Source organism: Ceratotherium simum, chromosome 9 (genome assembly GCF_057802395.1).
Source record: "Ceratotherium simum simum isolate JZ-2026a chromosome 9, ASM5780239v1, whole genome shotgun sequence".
NCBI lineage: Eukaryota > Metazoa > Chordata > Mammalia > Perissodactyla > Rhinocerotidae > Ceratotherium > Ceratotherium simum.
This window is the reverse complement of record NC_141908.1, coordinates 23,375,752-23,398,102: the sequence shown is the minus strand read 5'-3', so window position 1 is coordinate 23,398,102 and position 22,351 is coordinate 23,375,752. Positions and strand designations below refer to the sequence as shown.

Sequence of the window (22,351 nt, the reverse complement as noted above, 5' to 3'; positions counted from 1 at the left end):
ATTACTATTAACTGACACAGAGATTTCTCTTTTTAATGGATGCACAGCTTTCTTAATCATTTCTGAGTAGTCACACTGATGTTTTCTGGCCCTTGCTGTTTAAAGTATCTAAAAATCAGCCTGTGGAATTAAGCAGATCTAATCTCTTAGGACTTTCTGCTTAAGTTCCACTTGGAAAATCTAATCTGTCTGTTCTGAAGTTATTTTGAAAAGCTCTAAACTAAAGATGATAAAATATTCATTGTATACTCCTATTTTAAATTTACCTAAAGTTTTAAGGGCGTGGATGCTCAATGTTTGAATTATGCTCTTTGTATCTCATAAAATTAAGGAGGGTAAAAATAGACTTAGCATTTGTGGGGCAGTAATGTAGGGATGCTGTATTTTATTATAGTGACAATAGAAATGTGATGTCTGTTAGGGGGTTATTCATGTCTCCTCTTTGTCTACTTTGTCCTTATCTCTTTTACACCATCATGTTTTAAAACAGAAAAAAATTAATTATGTGAATACCAAGGAATCGTAAACTATCAGGGCTCTACTACGTGTCAAGTAATGTACTAGATCCAGAGATAAGTCAGTGAATAAGACAGACAGTGCCTCTTCTCATGAAGCTGAGGTTCTAGAGGGGTAAATAGTAGTAAAACAAAGAAGCGAACAGATAAGCAGACACACAATTTTATAAAATAATTGTGAGTTTTGATTGGTTCTGTAAAGGACTCAAAAATAGAGAATGGCAGGGGGGAACTGAGTTCAGGAGTGATTTCTCTGAGAAGGTGATCCTTAAGCTGAGACTTGAAAGATTAAAGAGAGAAGAGGCTCAAGATATTTCAAGCGAAAGGAACAGCAGGTACAAAAACCCTGGACCAGGAAAGAGTTAGACATGTTCAAGGGATTGAAAGACCAGTGTGTCAAGGGGACAGGAGGGAGAGTGGTACAAAGTGAGGATGAGTGTACAGGACCAAGATATAGGCAGCCTCTTGAAGATCACTGGAAGGATCATCTTCACTAAATTTGGAACCTGGTATTTTCTCTAGGATTTTTAAAATTACAGTTTATCAAAATGCTTAAGAAAAAGCATTCTAATCCCCCGGAAGTATATATACACTCACATTTATACATATATATAAACATAAACTTAAGAGCAGAATATATAGCAACATGTCAAAGAGGTCAATTGTAATGGTATAATTTATATTTATATTTTTCTACTGTAAATTCAATCAATAGACAAAGGTTCTCTTCCTTTGACCTCCATGATACTGAGTTCCTCTGGTTTATCTCTTACCTCTCTTGAAGCAACTCTGTCTTCTTTGTGAGATGCCTTTTTTCCTATCCTTCTCTTCAACCCACTCTCCACTTACCACTATATACACTCTCCTTGGTGATCCATAAATCCTTGACCTCAGTTATCAACTCTGTGTTAATTACCCCTAAATTTCTATCCTCAGTCGTGGTTTGTCTCCTGAGTTTGAGGGATATATACCACTGCACAATTGCTATATCTATACCTATATTCCACAAGAATCTCAAGCTCAAAACGTCCCAAAATGATCTCATCACCTTCCACCACTCAACCAGCCATTTTCATGCACCTTGTTTTGCGTTCCTGTGGATACAGGTGGCTGCAAAATCTACCTGGTTACCCAACAACACTTAAGCATCACTCTTAACCTTTCTTCTCTCTCAAGTCAAGTCAAACAATATAGCCAATAGATATTACTTCCTAAATTTTCTTCAACATCACCATTTTTTTTAATAGTACAAATGTTCATCTCATTTACACGGCTTACACAGCCCTTCATAATGGCACCTTTGCTTTCCTCTGCAGCCACATCTCCTTCCACCACTCACCATTTTGCATTTCAGCCAGACTGTTTGTTGTTCCTTAATCTCTCCTCCTCCAGGCCTTCACATTTCTCTTCCTAGATTAATTCAATATCTCCTCCTCCCACTTGACCTACACTCAATTTCACGGGACTAAATAGGACTCATCCCTCAGGTCTTGGAGACATACCAGTCCTCCTCCTATATCCCAGACCTAGTTAGATGCTCTTCCTTTATGTTTCCAGGGAAATATATACTTTCCCTAGGGTAGTGCTTATCACACAGTGTTAAATAAACCCATTTGTTTGTCATCTAATATACATCAAACAACATGAGAGGAGGGATATTTGTATTCCCAGTGCAAAAGGGTAGAGTACATGATGAGCATGTGTGACATAGGAACACTTAAAATATATTTGCTAAATGAGAATTAAATGTATAGTCCCTATGATATCCTAGGAACTGTGCTATCTACAAAACCAAGAGAGATAAACAGTTAATGCCCTCAAGTCACAAATAAACTGATTTCTACGATATGTTGTGAAAAGTGCAAAACATAGGCTTGCACAGAGTGCTATGGCAATATATATTTTCCCTGAATAAATATGTATGTAGTACTTTCTATGTAATAGACATAATCCTATTTACATTACTATGAGGTAGATATTAATGATGACTCTCATTTTGTAGATGTGTAAACTGAGACAAAGGTAAATAATTTGCCCAAGGATGAGTTTCCAGTAAGCCAAAGTTTGAACAGAGATATCCAGGCTCCAGAGTCTATTATCTCAACTGCTCTGCTGTACTGCCTCTCCCGTGGAAGGAGTCTCTTCAACATAACAATTTGATAATACAGTTCTTTCTGATGGAAAAGTGTTGTACAATGAGGTTTCAGAACAATGTTGCCAAAAAAGACACTCTATTTTATGTGAGAATGTTGTTGAGATATCCCTTCCACCCTTAATTAGTACAGAGTGTACTTGTTAAAATCAGTTTAGAATAATCCACCAATCATGTACTGTTAAAAAAATCATCTGCAATAGACCTTGATTGTTATATGTTACAATATAATATTTACTGCTATATGTACTACTTGGAAAAAATACTTATTTTGATAAATATCTATATTATGATTCTAAAAATATATATGTGGTTGCCAATGTTTCCATCAATATAAACTATTTTACAAAAAAACAAAAAACTTGCCAAACTGCTACCCTGCATTATTTATTGGCTACACTAAGCGTTATTGTAGTTACCTTGATTGGTTATATAAACATATCAGAAGTCTAGGCTCTTGGAGTGCTGTAATGCAAGGGATTGGAACTGCCATCTGTGACAGAAAAAAGGAAAAGAAAAATGAAGTCCTTTGTTGTCTAGAATGCATAATTAACAGCACTTCTACCTTATAGGAATAAAAGAAACTATGTAAAACAAATAAAATCTAATTTTCTAAATAATTTATAATTGCATTGAGGGAAAAGTAACTTTATATACCTTAAAACCAGTATTGGTAAGTATCTTACGCCTACCAACTTACCATAAATTTTAGCAGAAAAAAGATAAATAATGAAGTATGGATATTTATAAAGTCGTGCTCAATCAGTTGGTCATAGTTTATGAAGAAACCAAGCTGTTCGCTGGTATTTAAAATTTGTGAACAAATGTTAATTGCTATCCAAGGTGCCAGATTCTCTACTACCATTAATTACTAATAAATTACACATTCATAGAAAGTTCACTTCCCCAAAGCTAAAGAGATAATATAATATCAAACTCAGGGCTGGCCCCGTGGCTTGGCGGTTAAGTGCCTGTGCTCTGCTGCTGGCGGCCCGGGTTCGGATCCCGGGCGCGCACCGATGCACCGCTTCTCCGGCCATGCTGAGGACACATCCCACATGCAGCAACTAGAAGGATGTGCAGCTATGACACACAACTATCTACTGGGGCTTTGGGGGGAAAAAATAAATAAATAAAAATAAAAATAAATAATAATATCAAACTCAGTAAGTTGTATAGTCCTGGTAGCAACATGAAAAATTAAAATGAGTTTTGTATTTTAGAAACTGACTAAAGAATGCAAGCCATATTTTTTCTTGCATGGAAGAGCTAGTTATTTAGTTATTTTAGACAAGTTATTTTTGAAGTTCCAAATTGTAAGATTATCTTCTATATGACATTTTCTTAATAGAGACTTTTTGGTATTTTGGTAAATGATCTCCGGTATGGACTATCTCACACAGATATCTTCTGGCTAGAGCTATTAAAACTTATCTATGTTTCTATTTTAAAGTCCCTAAGCAGCTGCCTATTGTGCTTAATATTACCGTTAATTTCTACGACAGAATTTTTACATGCACATGTATTTGCAGAGGAGAATTTATATATTTAATAATTCTTAACGTTCTATTCCTGAACCATTCAAGATCCTCACATTAAATTTCAGTTAGTTTTAGGGTTGCTTTGTGTCTTGGTTCAGCCATTGATTAAGCTGACTTGACTGAATCAACCAGATGCTTATTCCCAATCGACAAAGGCTTTGTCTCATGAGCACTAGATTTTTGTCTGTTGGAAAAGTTAACTTTAGGTGGTCTATAGAGCTACTTAATACTCTCCTGTCATTAGGCAACCTTTGCATTCAGTTTTCTTCCAGCATAATTGACATATAACCCTAGGTGTATCCTCCTGTGGATCACATTATCAGCAAAGGGATATTGTCTCCTTCATCTTTGGGGGGAAAAAAAAATTGATTGCTCTTATTGGCAACCTAGAAATGGAGGGCAGAGGTTCTCCTCAATTTTGTTTGTCTCTTACCTTCAGATGCATAAAAACTAAGACCCAGTTTCTCTGACCACTTTTGAAGATCTATTGCATAGATCTTTCATTCCATTTTGAAGATAGGTGATACAACCTAAGATCAGTCTTATCAATACATGAAAAAAGGGAAAAATGGACATTTGCAACATAAGCCAAACCCCCAGATACGTTTTGCTGAAACTGTTCTGGAACTGGAACTTGAGAAAGAGAATCCTCTTTTCCCTCCTGATTTTGTTGAATCAAGCTAACAGCCCTGTGTGGTAGGTCTTCTTGTCTCTGCTTTGTTGGTGAAGAGCATGAAGCCTCAAATTTTAAATCACTTGTCCAAGGTGTCACTTCAAGTAAGTTGTGAGACTGATGTCTAGGCCCATGTCCATCCAAATCCAGTCCTGGTGTCCCTTTTGTTTTGCCAGGCTGCCATCTAACTGGCCACATGTACTCATGACCAGAGAGCATTTTTAGCTAAAGGAACAAAACTAAGGATAGGAATGTGGCCAGTGAAATTGTGTAAATGTGTGTTTAGTTCCAGTTGATGTATAAGGAGTTACCAGCAGGTACTTAAATCATTGTAAGTAAGTGTGTGTGGAGAGAATCAGACTCAGACTGACAAAGAAGGCAGTATTTCTAACGTCAAGGTATTTAACTACAGTATATAAATGAAAGATATCTAAAGAAAAGCTTCAAGCAGATCAAGTATTTCATAGGAGAGTGATTTTTTCAGTAACATAGTTATGAACTAGGAATACAGACATTTGGCCTAAGCATTATTTTTATTATATCAGTGGTCAAATGACTTTGTGTAATGAAGTGTTCAGTTATATCAATCTTTGCTTCATTTTATTCATGTGTTCATCTCTTCATTCATTTCTATTTCAGGAAGCATCGCCATTATCGTGCCTCTTGTCCTCTTGGTGACTTTGATAACCACCTTAGTAATTGGTTTAGTGCTTTGTAAAAGAAAAAGAAGGTAAGATGCAATGTTCTAGACTAACAGTAAATAAAATACGTAAATAGTTACAGAAATATAGTGATTTTTTAAAACATGATTTAGTTATTCCAACTGCAAAATCCTACGTTTTTCAAACAATTTTATTTCTCTTTTTCATTTTAAGTGATTAAAATTCAGAAAAAGCTTCCCTCATGTTAGGTTAATAGAGTGGCTCTATCTTATATTCTAACAAAACTAACATGAGGACATGTTAATAAAAATTTCAGTAGAATTTTACATTTGTGGTGGTTTTTCTTGAAAGAGCAAGAGTCTCTGAAGAGCATCTTATTATATTAATGTGTAAGATTAGTGGTGTCAATACAATGATACCAAATATGTATTACATGTCACAAATTGTGTATTTCATTTACAAATTGTGCATTTGTTTTATTTTATATATTATTATTGGAGGTATCATTATTTCAATTTATATGAATATGCAGTTACAAAGATCTAGAAGGGGTGGGTTGTCCGTGGTATTATTATCCAAAATCAAGAGTTTGTAAGTCAGATTTTGAATTATATAAAAGAGGATTTTAGCCGTGTGACTTGGGGATTGAAAACAATCTCAAAGTTTCTTTATTACTATTTTTTAGGAATGTTTTTCAGGAAGAAAGGGGAAAAGTAGAATTAAAAAAAAATTGGTTAGTGAATATTTAGTTTCAACTAATGCAGTATTAGCTATTTAGGAGAAATATGTTCCAAGTGCATTTTTTATTGTTAAATCTAAATAATTTGGGAAAATAACATCACATTAAGACTTTTTTGTTCCTCTGTGACTTGACGAAGTTCATTTATTTTGAATGCATTTAAATTATGAACTCTGCATCAGTTATATTAAAATAAGTCAGTAAATCTACAAATGTGATAGTTTCATACATCATGACTGTGATATTTAGACAGCTCACTCATATTAATGTTCACATATTCTAGGACAAAAACTATTAGAAGACAACCTATTATCAATGGAGGAATAAATGTAGAAATTGGCAATCCATCTTATAACATGTATGAGGTGGATCATGATCACAGCGATGGAGGTCTCTTAGATCCTGGTTTTATGGTAGATCCAACAAAGGTAATATGTTTTAAGATGATGGACAGTGAGCACTAACATTCTTGAGTCATATCTCTACAATATGGTTCTAAATTTCATCAGCATTTCTTTTATTTGAAGTTATAGTAAAGAATTTCAGGATGCATTGAATGTTATAGTCTCTTCTAAGGAAAAAATAAAATTATAGACTGCATTCACCTGAAGCAGGAAGTTAATATAACATGTTTTGGAAAATACATATTTATTTATTCATTTAGTTTATAAACATGTATAGTTTACTTAAAATAATATCTTATTCAAATGTGTGGAGATGCCAGCACATCTGAATATACAGCCTAGTGTAAAAATACTATCTGATTTATTAAATAATAATAAAATGAGCATAGTACTTTATTGTCAAAATAACTACTTTATTTCCAATAGTGTTTCATTGAAGAGTCAATTAAGCCGTGTCCTTGGATTTGTTTGTAATCATATCACTCTTGAAAAATATTTTTTTATCTGCTATACCATCTTTGCTGTTGATTTGAGACATGTCATTGATACACATAGCCTAAAATCCACAGTTCTTTTTTAAAGTTACTGTTAGTTCTTATTACTGTATGTTCAGATTGACACCTTTTAAGAGAAATAGATAAATTATACAATTATCTAGATAAATTAAATTTACAAAGATTCACTTCACTGTATTGTCTGAATATTTTGCATGATAATTATAGAATATTTTATTATGGATTAAGAGCATCAAGTTGCTATCATGGAATGATTTTTCTTAGCTTATTTAATCATTTATTGGATATTTATTTTCTGATATATAAAAGGTACTTTGTTCATAATGCACCTTTGTATTACAAATAATCACAGGGCCCAATCTGTGTACAAATGGTTTTGCAGTCATAGCGGCAGCTGTTCCCAAAGAAGTTGAATAGGGTCCCATGCATTCAATCTAGTTCTGAATCCATGGTCAGACTTTCTAAGCCAGAAACTGATGGTCAAGTACTTATTTCTATGAAAAGAAATCAATCATTATTTCACGGGTAAATTTTTACACTATCAGAGGATATTATAGTGATTTTTTCCTAATTAGAAATAATTTTATAGTTAATATTAATTATGAATTCAGTAACTTAACTCCTACATTTGAAATTGTTCATGAAATAAATCCTGGTAACCTAAGTTTCAATATTTTCTACTTGGAATTAAAAGACTATATATACTACACGCACTGTTATTTAATAATTTATCTATGAAGGAGAAAGACATCTTAAATATGTAACAGACTTCTTATATTCTTTGAATTTCTCTTAGGAATAAAAATACAGTATCCATAAGTATAGTATGAACTGATGAGGACATACTAAAGTATGGTGAATTCATACTAAAGCAGACTTTTCATAAGAAGGAGTTCTCATTTCCCCTGTCATTTTTATTTCTGGGGATAGAATTAAGCCAATTTTGGACACTTAAAGAGAATAGCTTTTTAGTACTCTATTTCAAAATTTTTCAACATTTACTCTAGGAAGATAAAACCATGCTTCAGTGCCCTTCAAATATATTTTTTAATGTACTTAGCATCTAACACTCAATAAATATTTATTTACCAATTTGCTGACTGATTGACCAAAATTACATTAAATGTGACTTAGATGGCTGATTCTAGCTGGCTCCTGATGTTTGAAATGTAAATATGAATTGTTGCCTAAGAAGTTACTGCAGAAAACACAACAAGTCCTAATAGGTATGAACAATTTTGAAAAGCAGAGGGCCACACCAAAGCAATCTTGATTAAATTTTTTTTATAGAGTGTTCACTGTGTTACAGTGGTTTGATATATTCATGATGTGATCAAATATAAATTGCATTACATACAAAGAAGATTTTTGTAGAACATTTTCATTGTTTTCAAAATGGATAAAATTTTTACTTCAATGGTACCTTATAATTAAAAGAAATGAAACAGTTAATGAAGTTAATAAAAAAAGATTTGTCTATGGAGGCAATCACAGAATAGTTTGAAGAGTTAAAAAAAGGGAATTAGTATTTACTGGTTTTATACCCCAATTCGTCTCAATCCTTACTTAGATTGTTTTTGAATATCTTCTAAATGAGACCTTTGTGGGGAAAAATAAAGAGGTAATATTGACCTGATTTTATATTAAAAATCTTTTCCTGAGACCCTTGCCCTTGTCCCAAATTTTGTGATCATTCATTGTTAAGAGTTGATAGTTAAGGTTTTTAAGATATGTATATTCATTAATATTTTCATACTCTTCAAATTTTCATCCAATTGTTTTTCCTTTTGGGTCACTAATAAATACTCTATCATGAATATGAGTGTACCAGATTGGCTAATTTTGCCCTTAGACCCCAGAAAGTCTAAAGTCAATACTCTTGCATGGAGACCTAGTGTGCCAATTTAATTACTATAATTAATCTGTTTTAGACCAGAAAGTCAGATTTCCAAAAATAAAGATATTTGTTTTATGATATGTCAAATTTAAAATTTTATTTTTTTTCCTAAAAATATAAAATGGTGATGAATCTTTAATTAGAAGCAGTTGGATATCTGAGTATGCAGAATGGGCTGCTGTGAGAACTTTTCAAAGTGAGAAACCTGAAGTGAGGGAGGATGGTGCATTTTTCGCAGAGCTGTTAGCAAAGATACGATTTCTTTGAGGAGGATAAAGTTAAATTAATAGAAATGAATGGAGGTTTCTAGATGCATGGTGTGTCTATCAGTAAACTAGACATAGTAGAAATGTCTACCTATGAAGCACAGATCCAATAGTAATAGTTCTTTCTTAAGTTATTGAAGCTACCATAAACACATTGTTCGTGCCCCAGGGCTAAAGAGTAATTTTTATGTTATTTTTATGTCTTAACATGAGTTTATGTCAATGAGAATAGTTCCATGATATTAGATCAGAAACTAAAATTCTCTGTTTACATACAGGCCAGGTATATAGGGGGCGGGTCCAGTGCTTTCAAGCTTCCACACACAGCGCCGCCCATCTACCTAAACTCTGATTTGAAAGGACCACTAACTGCTGGGGTGAGAGAAGAAAATTCATTATTCCATATCCATTCCATCACAGAACCCCTCACAATTAGAGCTGATTGCTAGAGTTAGATAGGGGGTTGTCCTTAACTGATTTGTTAATTGATCTTGTTAATTAATTAAGAAGAGATTTCAGAACAGCATTAGGCAAGCTATTAAGTCAAAATATCTCTTCTGCTGAATTTGAAAATGTTATAGCACTTTAACAATAAACGAGTATTTGCTATTCTTAAAAAAGAAATTTCGAGCCAGAAATTTAAGCAGAATAATTTAAACTTAAATTTATATTTGGTTTTATTCATTTCCTATTAAGATGCTTTGTTTAGTATATATGAATTTGATGTCCAGTTAAATAAAAATATAATACAAAATGTGGCATCATATTGAGAAATTAGAAATGGTCTAATGAAACCAGTCTTAAAATTTTGTTATTAAGTAACTAGTTTCTAGAGAAAGATGTTCTGTCTAAAGTTAAATGGTTCATGTTAGAAGAGGAAAAAATTCGGGTGTCAAGATTCCTAGAGATGAATATTTTCTCCCTTGTTCCTCTCTCCCATCAACTATTTTTCATTCTCATTTTTTATCATGTTTATCTTATTTGCATGGCTCGAAGATTATGATGTTTCTTTGTTGTAACTAAGATTTAATGTTCTGCTTTTGGAAAGACAAAATAAAACTAAACAAAAACTAGGCACTAATTTCTTGGATAAAGTTGCAATTAGTAAAATAGTGAACATTGTGTATGTTTTTCAATTGAAAGAGATTGCTTCTGCATGTTTCAATTCTATTTTAAAATACTCTACATATCTATGAAACTTAAGATGACTGTACACTTCACTATTCCTTGGAAGAGTCCAAAGCTATTGTCAATGATAAGTACGTATAGGTTGTTTGAAGCAAAAATATTGACCTTATTTTAAAGTATACTCCACCAATATATTTTACTTTCATTTTTCTTTGTTTTCTTGGTTTTGACTTCATATTGAAAAATTATAGACACCAAACAATTAGGTGACTTTCTGTAAACACATCTTTCCTGCCACTGCAATAGCAATAAGGGGGGAAAATGTGTGGACTGGAAATAAAATAATTTGATTTAATGTTTTATGCTTTTAAATAAGGTCTTAGTGAATAGAGTTTTCACAAAGATTTCTTCAGGCTTTTCATAGCATGTCAAATTTCCCCTTAGGTTCACAAACTACCTGAAAAACATACAATTACATTTTTGTCTAATACCGTGCTAAAGTCAACTAAAGCCTGTAAACAGAATTTAAATTACATTTAAATAATTACTATTTAGTAAATTAAACGCATTGCATATAAATGTTGTTAACATTTAAAGATAGACATTCTCGAAAATAACTAATTAATGTAGTCAAAACTGATAACAAAATTGTATTTATTTTTTTCTCCTTCAGCCAACAAATTACTCAAATCCGATATATGCAAAATTATATATGGATGGGCAAAACTGTCGAAACTCCTTAGGAAGTGTTGATGAAAGGAAAGAACTGCTTCCAAAGAAAATAGAAATTGGGATAAGAGAGACAGTGGCATAATCAGCGATACCTTTTATATGCTGTATAAATGTATAAAATATAAGGATTACTTTTGTATGTTCCAATAGTGTTATACTTGTTTTGGCATCAGCATTACCTCTTTCTTTATCTTTTTCCTGGTTAATTGTTTTCTGAGTTTTCTGCGTTTATTTTTTGCTGATGACTATTGATTGACCATTTGTATGGTATTTTTATGAAAAAGAACTGCACTACAGTACAATTTACAACAATGCTGCTGATATGACACACCTTTGAATTTGTTAAAATTAAAAACAGCATATTTCTTTGTAGTGTGAATATGAGCAATCTATTTTGTATGAACTTTTTTGGTTCTACTTAGTCAACAAAGAGAATCTCTGCACTTTTTCATGATATGGTCTGAAAGCTGTAATACAATGTCATTTTATTTTTCTGTTTAAATTGATGGAAGAATGATTGAATGGTCAACTCTCTTCTTTGTGCCCATTAAAATTGATTCAGACTGCTGAAAATATATAGCCCTCACAACTTCAGCATCACCTGCTTTGAAATTAGCCTTAGATTGCCAAGTGATAGATGAGAATTTTGAGGAAAAATTTTTAAAAAATATATTAAATTATTAATTTGCATGAACACATATGATTACATTTTTCAAAATTTAGTGGACTCTATGTGATATACTAAACATATACACCCCGTAAACAATAGTTATATTTAGGTGGTAGAACATAGCAAAAATATAACTAAAAGTGTAAAGACTACACTTGCTATGGGATGAGACCTTTTGTTCTCCCTCAGTCCTGAGGTAAATAGCCAGCCTAGAGCACAACAGGGCATTGGGTACTCATGTCTTAGGAATTTCTTCCCAGACGTGTGCATTTTGTGAAAGATTAACCCAACCCCTTACCACACAGAACACTAAAGAGTAATATATAAGCACACAAATTGATGACAGAATTTCAATTATGTGAATGCATTCTCTTTGCTAGGTCAAAAGGGAGAGGTGAAACAGCCATTATGGTATAGAGTAATTGGTGAATATTTTCAGCATACAATATGACTAATCCATTATTTGCCCTATCCAAAATGTATTCTTAAAGGACTTTCCAAGTTACAGAAGAACAATTAACTGCCCCTAATCAAAGATGGAGAGTATAAATGCTGACCAGTTACTCTGGTTTCTCTTGGTTATGCAAAACACATGGACCCCATTCACTTGTTTGTTTGTTTTCAAATTTTGAGTGAAACAAGTACGATTTATTTAAGTTGTATAAAAAAGGATAACATTTTTATACAAATATCTTTAAAGGCACAAAGATTTATTCACATGGTATGGAGGGCTTTTTGTTCCTCTGATAGACATGACTGACTTTTAGCTGTCATAATGTATTAACCTAACAGATGAAATATGTTTGTGGTTGCTCTTTATCCCTTTGTACAAGCATTAAAAAGAACTGCTGTTTTATAAAGAGACTTTTTGTTGTACTATGTGCATGCATACTACCTATTTCTAAACTTTGCCATATTGAGGCCTTTATACACTATTGATTTATGTAATACTAGTGCAATTTTGCTTGAACAATGTTATGCATATCATAAAATTTTTCAGGTTCTTGTTTAAGTACATTTTTTAAATTGAACAGTATTTTTCATTTTGGTTATAATAGTCATTTTGCCTATGTTTCTACAATGAAGTGTTAAATACTTTATAAAAAATTGTTGACTGACTTATTTAAATGAAATTCTACATATTTAAGTGCTTGTGTTGGGTAGTTTTTAAAAATAAGAAAATTTCTTTCTTTATGTAGTTTAAATATTCCTAGAAAACTATTTTAGCAAACACGAGACATGATTTTTGTTATATCCTTAGAACATAGTCTCTGGGGTGGGATTGATTTCATTGCATCATTTTTCACAGCACAATAGAGAAGGCATTTTCTCTCTTCTTGAAACAGAAACATTTCCCTTACTTTTTCCTTTTCCCCTGCCTTATGTTGCTCGTCATAGACCCCATATTGCAATAGAAAGAAAGATAGATTATAGACATAGTAGTGTGACAATTGTGTTGAAATAAGCCAAAAATCTTCCTGCCCCGTCCCATTGTCAGAAAGAGTAGTTTATGGAAAACTCAAATTCCGTGGGATGCTATTTAGACATTATTTTGTAAGTGGAATGGTTATTGGTATGCCTCCTTGGAGGATCAGAGTAGAGACACAAATGTAGGAGGGTCTGATTTACTGGAGTGATCATTGAGTTCTATTATCTGAAGGGGACTTTTTATTTCAGCTTTATAAATGGAGGTGAAATTATTATTTGAAAGAAACAGAACCCACAGATTGGAATGATCTTGATACAATTAACATTAGCATAAATATCTAGGAAATCATATATGATATGCAACCAATTAACTAACACTAGGAATCTGGCATCAGCGCCTGTTTCCTCACTGGGGCACTGGTGAAAGCCATAGTCAAGAGAGCTCAGGGTGTACTTTTCAACCCCTAGGTCCCATCGACATTTTCCTGGTCCTTATTTCCACATTACTCTTCACTATCCATGCTGGTTCCTTCAAGTCCACATCAGAGTCCATAGTCTTCCTATTTCAGTTATTTTGCATTCAGTCTTTACAGGACAAAGATATTTTTTCAACTACTCAAACTTAAATCACTCTATTTCTATAGTTCTAGCTTTTTCTACTTCAATTTTCTTTTGCAAAAACTCTTATAAATCCTAGAAATTCAGGTGTATAATTCTCCTCCACAGTGACCACCTTTTATGACCACCCTTTACCCTTTATAAATGCCATCACCAAAATACTTCCTAAAATATTGATTCGAGCTTTTATGGGACGTATTTTCTAAAAATGAATTTTTCTCGGTAAACTCTCCTCCTTACCTAAATGCCTTTTCATCCAAGGCAGGGATTTTCAACCTCTTGACATTTTGGGCCAGGTAATTCTTTGTTGTCCTTTATAGAGTAGAAAACATAGCGGGATCCTTGCCTTCTATCCATTAGATGCTACTAGCACCACCCAAATTTGCAACAACCAAAATGTCTACAGACATTGCCAAAAGTCTTCTGGGGAACAAAATTGTCCTTTTAAGAACTGCTGATCCAGGGCTATGTTCTGTCTTCCTCTATTAAATGACTGTCAGCTGGAACAGCTGAGTCAAAAAAAGGCTCCTCATCATCAAAATCACGGCATTCCCAAGTTTTGATTTTAATTCTTTAATGCTGATGATGCATGAGTTATAGTTATAGAAATTTGGTATTAGTAAAGTGCCTATGCAGTAAAAAAAAAAAAAAAAGTCATTACTAAGGGAAAAAGTTTCATTTAGAAACTTGTACAGTTTTGCATAAATTGGGCCATTTTCATTTATGTAAATGTGTTTTATTTGTGGCCATTTTGATGTCATTGATTATTACGTTTCATTTTATTTTGTGTTTGATTATGTGCTTGTTTTGTTGGTTCTCGAGGTTGAGATTTAAGCTTGCACTTTTCTTTTAGGAGTGTTACTTTTCATTTTTATGATTACTCGAATAAGAAGTTCAATACTCTGCTCATTATGGCTATTATAAATGAACTATAGTATGCAAAATGCCCACAATTTCTAAATCCGTAACAGGCAAAATTGGTATATGTGATGAAGGAAATAGAAAAAAATATTGCTTATTTTCCTTTATCCTCTCTCATCTCTGTATCTTCAAACAGATACACTGGATGTAAAGTTCTATTCCTTTCTAAGAATTCTACCTCTATTTACAAATTCAACTCTCTTGTGCAGTTTTACTAAAAAGATTAAAATACCCTGCAGAGTAGAGCAAAATATAGCCAACCACTTTTTGAAAGCAATTTTCTTGACCTTATGCCCCATTCCAGTTATTGTCAGTTTATTTAATGACTTTCTCAATATTAGATGATATTTAAATTTAATGTAGATTAGAGTCATTATTTAAATAGGAACCCTTGAATTGTAACTTGTAAGAAAAGGAGAGACTCAAGCATTTCTTTGTGAAGATAGCTACCAGGTAATATAGCACAAAAAATTATTTTTTCCATGTATTTTGAATGTGAGAAAAACAACAACAAAAATTGGTTCATTTTTCAATTCTGCTACCAAATCCATTGCTAACTTAACGGATGTGTCCTTACTTATTTTAGTTTAACTTAATATATAAAGTGAATGCATCCAGAAAAAGATAAATATAATTAAAAATATATGGAAGCAGTTTTATTTAGAAAAACATTCAGTTTTTTTTTTTATGAGGACGATCAGCCCTGAGCTAACATCTGCCAATCCTCCTCTTTTTTTTTTTTTTGCTGAGGAAGACTAGCCCTGGGCTAACATCCGAGCCCATCTTCCTCCACTTTATATGGGATGCCGCCACAGCATGGCTTGACAAGCGGTGCGTCGGTGCGCACCCCGGATCTGAACCAGTGAACCCTGGGCTGCCGCAGCGGAGCATGCACACTTAACCGCTTGCGCCACCGGGCTGGCCCCGACATTCAGTTTTTGATGATCATATCCAAAGACCCAGGAACATGTACTTCATCCCATGCTATGCCTGTGTCTAGTTTAAAAAATGAAAAGTAAATTAAATGAGTTCTCTAGTTTAACTTTTCTCTAGTAGATGTTATACTTAAGTGGCTGCAATTTATTCAGAAAAATAGATAGTTTCCAGTGAAGCCTATCATTTTTGTATCCAAAGTGATCAAAAATCAAAAGAAAAATTGGTACTAAACATGACCTATTTGATAAATTCTATGCTTAGAATGTGTTCATTCTCTCTGATGGGCAGTCTGCCCCTTCAGCATGTGGTTTTTAAGATATCGGTGAACTTTGCCATGCAATCCTGACAGTTTAGTCATTTGTTCCCTCCAAGATAATTTTTTATCTGTAGTCCTTCCGCAGAAATTATAAGCCTCCTGATGCATCTTGATTTCCAGCTTATTTATGCTGTAGTGGTTTGGAGAGCAGATAATATAACTGTTCTAGCCTTTCAAAATAATATAATGTCCATAGTGGAAAACATATGTATCTTATTCAGGTCAGTAATATAAAACTTTATAAGGGTGAAAATATTTTCTTATACACAGAAAAAATTGTGAAATATAATTGAGAATAAAATTTAGGAGTTTGAAATGTAAGGCTGTTTATGGAGATACTTAAAAACAGTATGCAGAGTTTAAGTTTAGATTGACTTCACTTACGAGATACCACATTTCCCAATGAATAATGTCAAAAGTTAGGTAGGAAATAACTGGACAGTGAGATTTCAAACTGGAGTAACTTCCATCCTTGCAGTCTACAAATGTCAAAGGTCTATTTGTGGAAATCTGTATAAACACACAACAACACACACTCACCTATTTTCACACACTGGCTTTGATGTCCCATTAATTGTGAAGATGACGCTTCTCTCCTATTTTACCTAAAATTCAATCACGTTTAGCTTTTCTGCTTGTCATTTCAAAAATCACTACCTTAATCCGTAGTAGTAACCAATCCCTAGTTTTTTACTCCTTATTATAAAAGTTTATTGGTCTATTTCATCAAATATACTTATGAAAAGCCTTTATCTGTAGTATATTTGCTGAGCTTTGGCATATATACAAACGTTTCTCTAAGGCCTTCAAATACGAATGTCAACTCAACTGGATATACATTTCTGGGGCTTTTCCTTTTCCTCCAGAATTAGCTTGAACCTGCCCCACTGCTTTCTGGTATTCAATGTGGTTAAGGATAAGTCTGAGACCAAATGGAATTTCATTTCTTTGTAACATTTCTCCCAAGACTTAAAAAAATGCTAATTATAATTAAAACATTTTGCCCAATATGCACACATCTTGTTCTTAATTTTGTCTACCTACTACAATCTATTTTCAGCTGAAGTTAGTTTTCTTCAAGATGTCTTTATTATTTCTGACCAAATTGTTTTCTTTTAATACACAGAAACACCATAGTTCTTAGGTTAACTCCTTCTTTTTCTTTACCACATACATCATCTTAATAATTCTTTTCTTTTTTTACCTTTGTCCTTGAAGAGATTTTCAAGTTTATGGCCTGAATTCCTGATATACCTTTTTCCCCGCCAACGCAATTGGTTTTTCATGTGTGCATGTGGGAGGGTGCGTGTGTGTGCATGCATGTGCCTCGGGGATGAGTCCTTACTTATTTTACTCAGCTTCCTTTTGAACTGAGTTTGTTTTACTTTCCTGTTTAGTGTATTTTCTCCTCAGGTGTCGTAGTACCTGTTTTCTGTTTCTTACAATACCAAAAAGTTTTCAAAATTTCTCTTTTTTGCAACAGTTCCATAAGTCTAGAGAATGATGTCTTCATGTCTTTGTCCTATGGAATTTAAAAAAATACAATCCAAGGTGCTTTTTATTTTTTCTTTTCCATTTACTAATGCTTAATTGCAGAGAAAATGCTCTACTTCCCGTGCTGTCCAGTAGATAGGGTATGCAATATTTATTTGTCTCTTCTTTCCATCAATTTTATGCCTCTTAAATGTCTTTCTCAGGCCTATAACTCTTGGTCCATTTTGCCCCCATTTATCCTAGGGGGTCTCTCCTAGAACCCAGATTGATTATTCCCATTCTCATGTCAATATATCTTTAATCAAACAATGAAACAGAGAAGTGCATAAAAATGCCAGTGCTCTTGTATGCCACATACTGGGGTTCTTCCTGCAATCCACACCCAGCTGCACCCCCAAATACCTGATCCTATGTTGTGCCCTAAGCTTCCATGAATTCACAGGAGATAGCCAGGCTTCTTTAGTGCTCCAGCACCCCTTCCCTTTCTTGAAAACAGTCCTAGATGTCTGTCCTATTTTTCTGGCAGCATCACTCTTTGAAAGAATGTAGAAGTTTGGATTGGGGCAGTGCTCTGGCCACCTCAAGAGGCACTCACATGTTCAGTGGAAGGATGGCTATCCACTTTATTTTCTAATACAGATCCCAGGACTTTGCATCTTGATACAGAGTACAGGGGAAACACAAATTCCTGTTTTTTACTGTACAGAGACTCAGGGTCATTAGGGAAGACATTGCTAGATTACCAATGGTTTTATTTGGTTTTTAGTTAGCTCCATTTCACTTAAATACTCTCAATAGCTTGTATGTCATACTGATTTATCAGTATTCTTGCACCTTCTTACGTATTTTAGAGAAAATTAGAAATGACTGAGTCAAAGGCTTCTGGTCAGATATCTTTTAAAACTGCCAGTTTCGTTGTCTGTTAATAACATTCTCATTGCAATATCCTGAAGTATTGCTGACTCTCTCTTATCCACAGCCATGTTCTTAGTCCTTAGAGCTCATCTGCAGAGATTAGTAGCCCTATCCCTTTCCACCAGATGTTGTTCTTTACAAGTGCATTAGACACCTCTTGCTTTCCACTGCAGGCACTTCCGCACTTCCCACCTCTCTTTCTAGCCTCGCTGTTGTGTTTACCTTTTCATGAGTGCAACCTGAGAACCCTTGACCTCAGCTGTGCTTAGTCTCTCTCTGGATTAGCTTTCTATTGCTGCTGTAACAAATTACCACAAATTTAGCCTCTTAAAACAACACATGTATATTATCTCATGGTTCTATAGGTCAGAAGTGCAGGTTGGCTTGACTATATTCTCTGCTGCAGGTTTCACAAGGCCGAAATCATAGTGCTGTCTACTTGAGTTCTTACCAGGAGGCTCTGGGAAGGATCTGCTCCCAAGCTCATTCAGGTTGATGGCAGATTCCAGTTCCTTGCAGTCATAGGACTGAGGTTCCAGTTTCCTAGCAGGCTGTCAGCTGGGGTCCATTGTTAGCTCCTAGAGGTGTCCCTCTGGTCCTAGTGTGTAGGCTCCTACATCTTGGAACTATCTTTCATATTTACCTCAGTCCTGTGATCTCCCTGAGTCACCCTTCTGTTGATCTCTTCTGCTTCCAGCTAGAGAAACCTCTTTGTGTTTCGGGGCTCATGTGTTTAGATTGGACCAACCTAGATAATAAGGAATAATCTTTTACTTTAAGATCCATAACCTTAATGATATCTACAAATTCCCTTTTGTCACGTAAAAGTAGCATATTCACAGATTCCAGGGATTAGGGCACATACGTCTTTGGGGGGACCATTATTTGGCTCATGACACACTCTTGCTTTCTGCCCTGGGGCACCTCTGAGCCAGTGCAAAAGGACTAGCTCTAAATCTCCTTGCCATGATGTTAATCAAATTCTCTCATGTTCTTCCCTGCTAGTGCAACATCTTCATGATCCACCCTTAAATGTGCCCCACCTCATGTCAACAGGTCTTCCAAATCTTTCTTAAGTTGCATTCCTAGTTAACCTTGATTAGCTGTCTGAAGACAAATGATATGGGGGTCAGACTGGGGGTCAGACAAGGACATCTACAGGAGCCCACCTGGAACTCAAGCATGTGAAACCTGGAGATGTGAAGGTGTTAATGCACCATGGAGCAACCATTAATGGATAAAAAATGCCCCATTCCATCTCTTAGACAGATAATTCTGTGCTTTGTTCTTCCTGCCTCTTTTGAAGGTCTTTGAGAAACAAGTCCAAGTTTCCCATGCAGTGATCAATTTGATAATACCTACTTGTTCAGCTTTTCTACTATTCTCAGTTTCCCACACCTACTCTCCAGATAACTACCCAATATAAACTGCTTGTATAATGTCCTTGTCTTAGGCTCTGCTTTGGGAAATAAGAAGCAACCTTTCAAAGTAAAACATCAAGAAGGAATTCTAAAACAGATCCACCCACCAGTCGGATATAATAAGGACCCCACTGTTGATGATAAGTGGGGTGACAATCACCCTGACATGCAGTAACATCACAATTTCTAAGAGTCTCACTAGTGGTAACTGGGATGAGTTACTGGTAGGAGATGAAGGAGGAGATGAAGCATTGGCTTACATGGTAGCTGTGGTCCTTGAACAATATGGGGACAATAGTAATTATAAGGATTGTATTGTTGGAAGATTTATTTAAGCCTTAAGAAAGAAAATAATAGACTCAGGTTAGCCAAAAATCAGCTCAAATTGCACTGTATAGGTCAGAAGGCCAAACTGGAAGCAGTCAAAAGACCCTCTACCTCCTACAGCTTCAGGCAGACTATAATGAAAATTAGGCCTTGATTTAACTTTAAATGGAGCAGAACTACAAAGGAGGTACTCTGGCATAGACTTGACTTGTCTCATAGCTAAGGCCAGTGATCTTATAGAAATAGAATTGGAAAGGCGATATTTGGGTGTATAAGTGTGAAAATTTCAAACCTCCAAATTGCTCTGAATCATCCAAACTGACAGAAGGAGCACCTTCCCACCTGCTAAAGGAAAACAACCTGCCTTTGCCTGGAGACTCTGTAAAGACTTCTCCTGAGACAGATGCCTTACAAGGTAATCCTTGTTCTTCTCACAGTTTCTTCCCATCTCATTGTCTTCAGACCACTAACCAAGTTCAACCAACTCAAGAAGGGAAACACAGTCCCTGCTCCAGGAAGAACTGGAGGACCTGGTTAATATGAGAGAGAATATATTCAAGAGTGGATCATGAAGATATTGAACCAGCAGGGAAAAATATTATAAGGGGAGAATCTGTTTAACATCACAGTTAGAGCAGCTGGAGCTAGTTATTTTGTACTGCTGGGATGGATCCTTAAATCATGGAGAAAATGATGGCACTTAATAAACGAGGTAAAAGTCCTAGAACTGCCTTAACAGAGTATTCAGGGTTAGAAGGCTAGAAGGTGGGTGGGAAGATTCATGTCTTAGCTGTTAGATCAGCTCTATTGCATATTAGAATCTAGTGTATGGACGAACCAGTTTTATGTGAAGTCCAAGAGGACATTCTCTTCACAAAGGTAGTAAAGGATTCACTGACGGAGGGCAATTTAAAAACTTCTGTAGGCTGGGTTTGATAGTAGGAGATGTTTTCTGAAACTGGGCTGTCTAGTGTCAGTGGGATAATAGGATTCTGGAATGACAGGCTGTGAGTGGTAACATTTATCCAATAAAGGGAAGGTATAAATATTTACTGTTATGGACAGCAAGGTTGAAGTGACAACCAGGGTTGGGTCTGTAGCAATGGCTGATAGACCATGAACTTTCTAGTAGCAAGGTAGATAGACAGCCAACAAGTATGTTACTTGACTTTTCAATCAAAAGAAATTTAGAGGTGGCAAATAGAAAATTTACATCCTCCACAGCAATGGGAAAAAAATTATGATTCCTTACATAGTTTTAAAATCTAAGCTAGTTCATAGACCCAGAATCCAATAATTGAAAGTGAATCCAAATGCCCTTGAATAAAGAAAAATATTCCTCTATCTGTTCTCAAAGGGTTCTGTGACTGCTACCAGACAGTCTTGCAATGAGAAAGGGAAATACTCAGAACTTTTGAAGGTTGCTGGATATAGTATCCAAATTGATGAAGATAACAGGGTACCCGAAAAATCATCATGCCCCTCATTTACTGGGAGCTTATGGAGGTCAAGTAATGAATAAAGTTCTGGCCCAAGTTTATCTTATAGTGGATCTAGTGCATCCAAGGATCCACCCTGAAGTTTTTCCCTGGCCCCTCAATGTACAATTGGGATGCATATATTGAGCATCTGGCAGAACTTGGACATGCACACTGATTTGTGGAGGAAAAGTGGTTAAAATAAGGTTCCCAAAACTGCCCTATCCTCTGGCCAAAATAATAAATCAGAAGCAAGAACACATTCCTGGAGGAGTTACAGAGATTAGTGCCACAAAAGATTTAAAAGATGTGGTGGTGGTGGTGGTTCCCATCTTTTTTTTTTTTTCTTTTGTGAGGAAGATTAGCCCTGAGCTAACATCCGTTGCCTATCTTCCTCTTTTTGCTGAGGAAGATTGGCCCTCCCTGAGCTAACATCTGTGCCCATCTTCCTCTATTTTTTATGTGGGACTCCTGCCACAGCATGGCTTGATGTGTGGTGTGTAGGTCTGCGCCCAGGATTTGAACCTGCGAACCCTGGGCCGCAGAAGTGGAGGGCTCGAACTTAACCACTACGTGGTGGTTCCCATCTTAAACCATTTGAAT

General features: G+C 34.9%; 1 protein-coding gene across 5 annotated transcripts in view; it reads left to right on the top strand.

Annotated features, from left to right (window-relative positions):
* LRP1B (LDL receptor related protein 1B) overlaps positions 1-13,072 on the top strand; it is a 1,862,264-nt gene extending 1,849,192 nt beyond the window's left edge. For 2 of the 5 annotated variants that reach the window (XM_087435121.1, XM_087435118.1), the window contains 4 exons: positions 5,521-5,611; positions 6,566-6,710; positions 9,643-9,741; positions 11,166-13,070. In XM_087435121.1, coding sequence (XP_087291247.1) covers positions 5,521-5,611; positions 6,566-6,710; positions 9,643-9,741; positions 11,166-11,306 — 476 coding nt within the window. In that variant the 3' untranslated portion in view covers positions 11,307-13,070. Of the gene's footprint in view, positions 1-5,520; positions 5,612-6,565; positions 6,711-9,642; positions 9,742-11,165 lie in introns of all 5 variants that reach the window. The other 3 variants (XM_087435122.1, XM_087435120.1, XM_087435119.1) reach the window with 3 other exon arrangements.
* Positions 13,073-22,351: the final 9,279 nt, after the last annotated feature.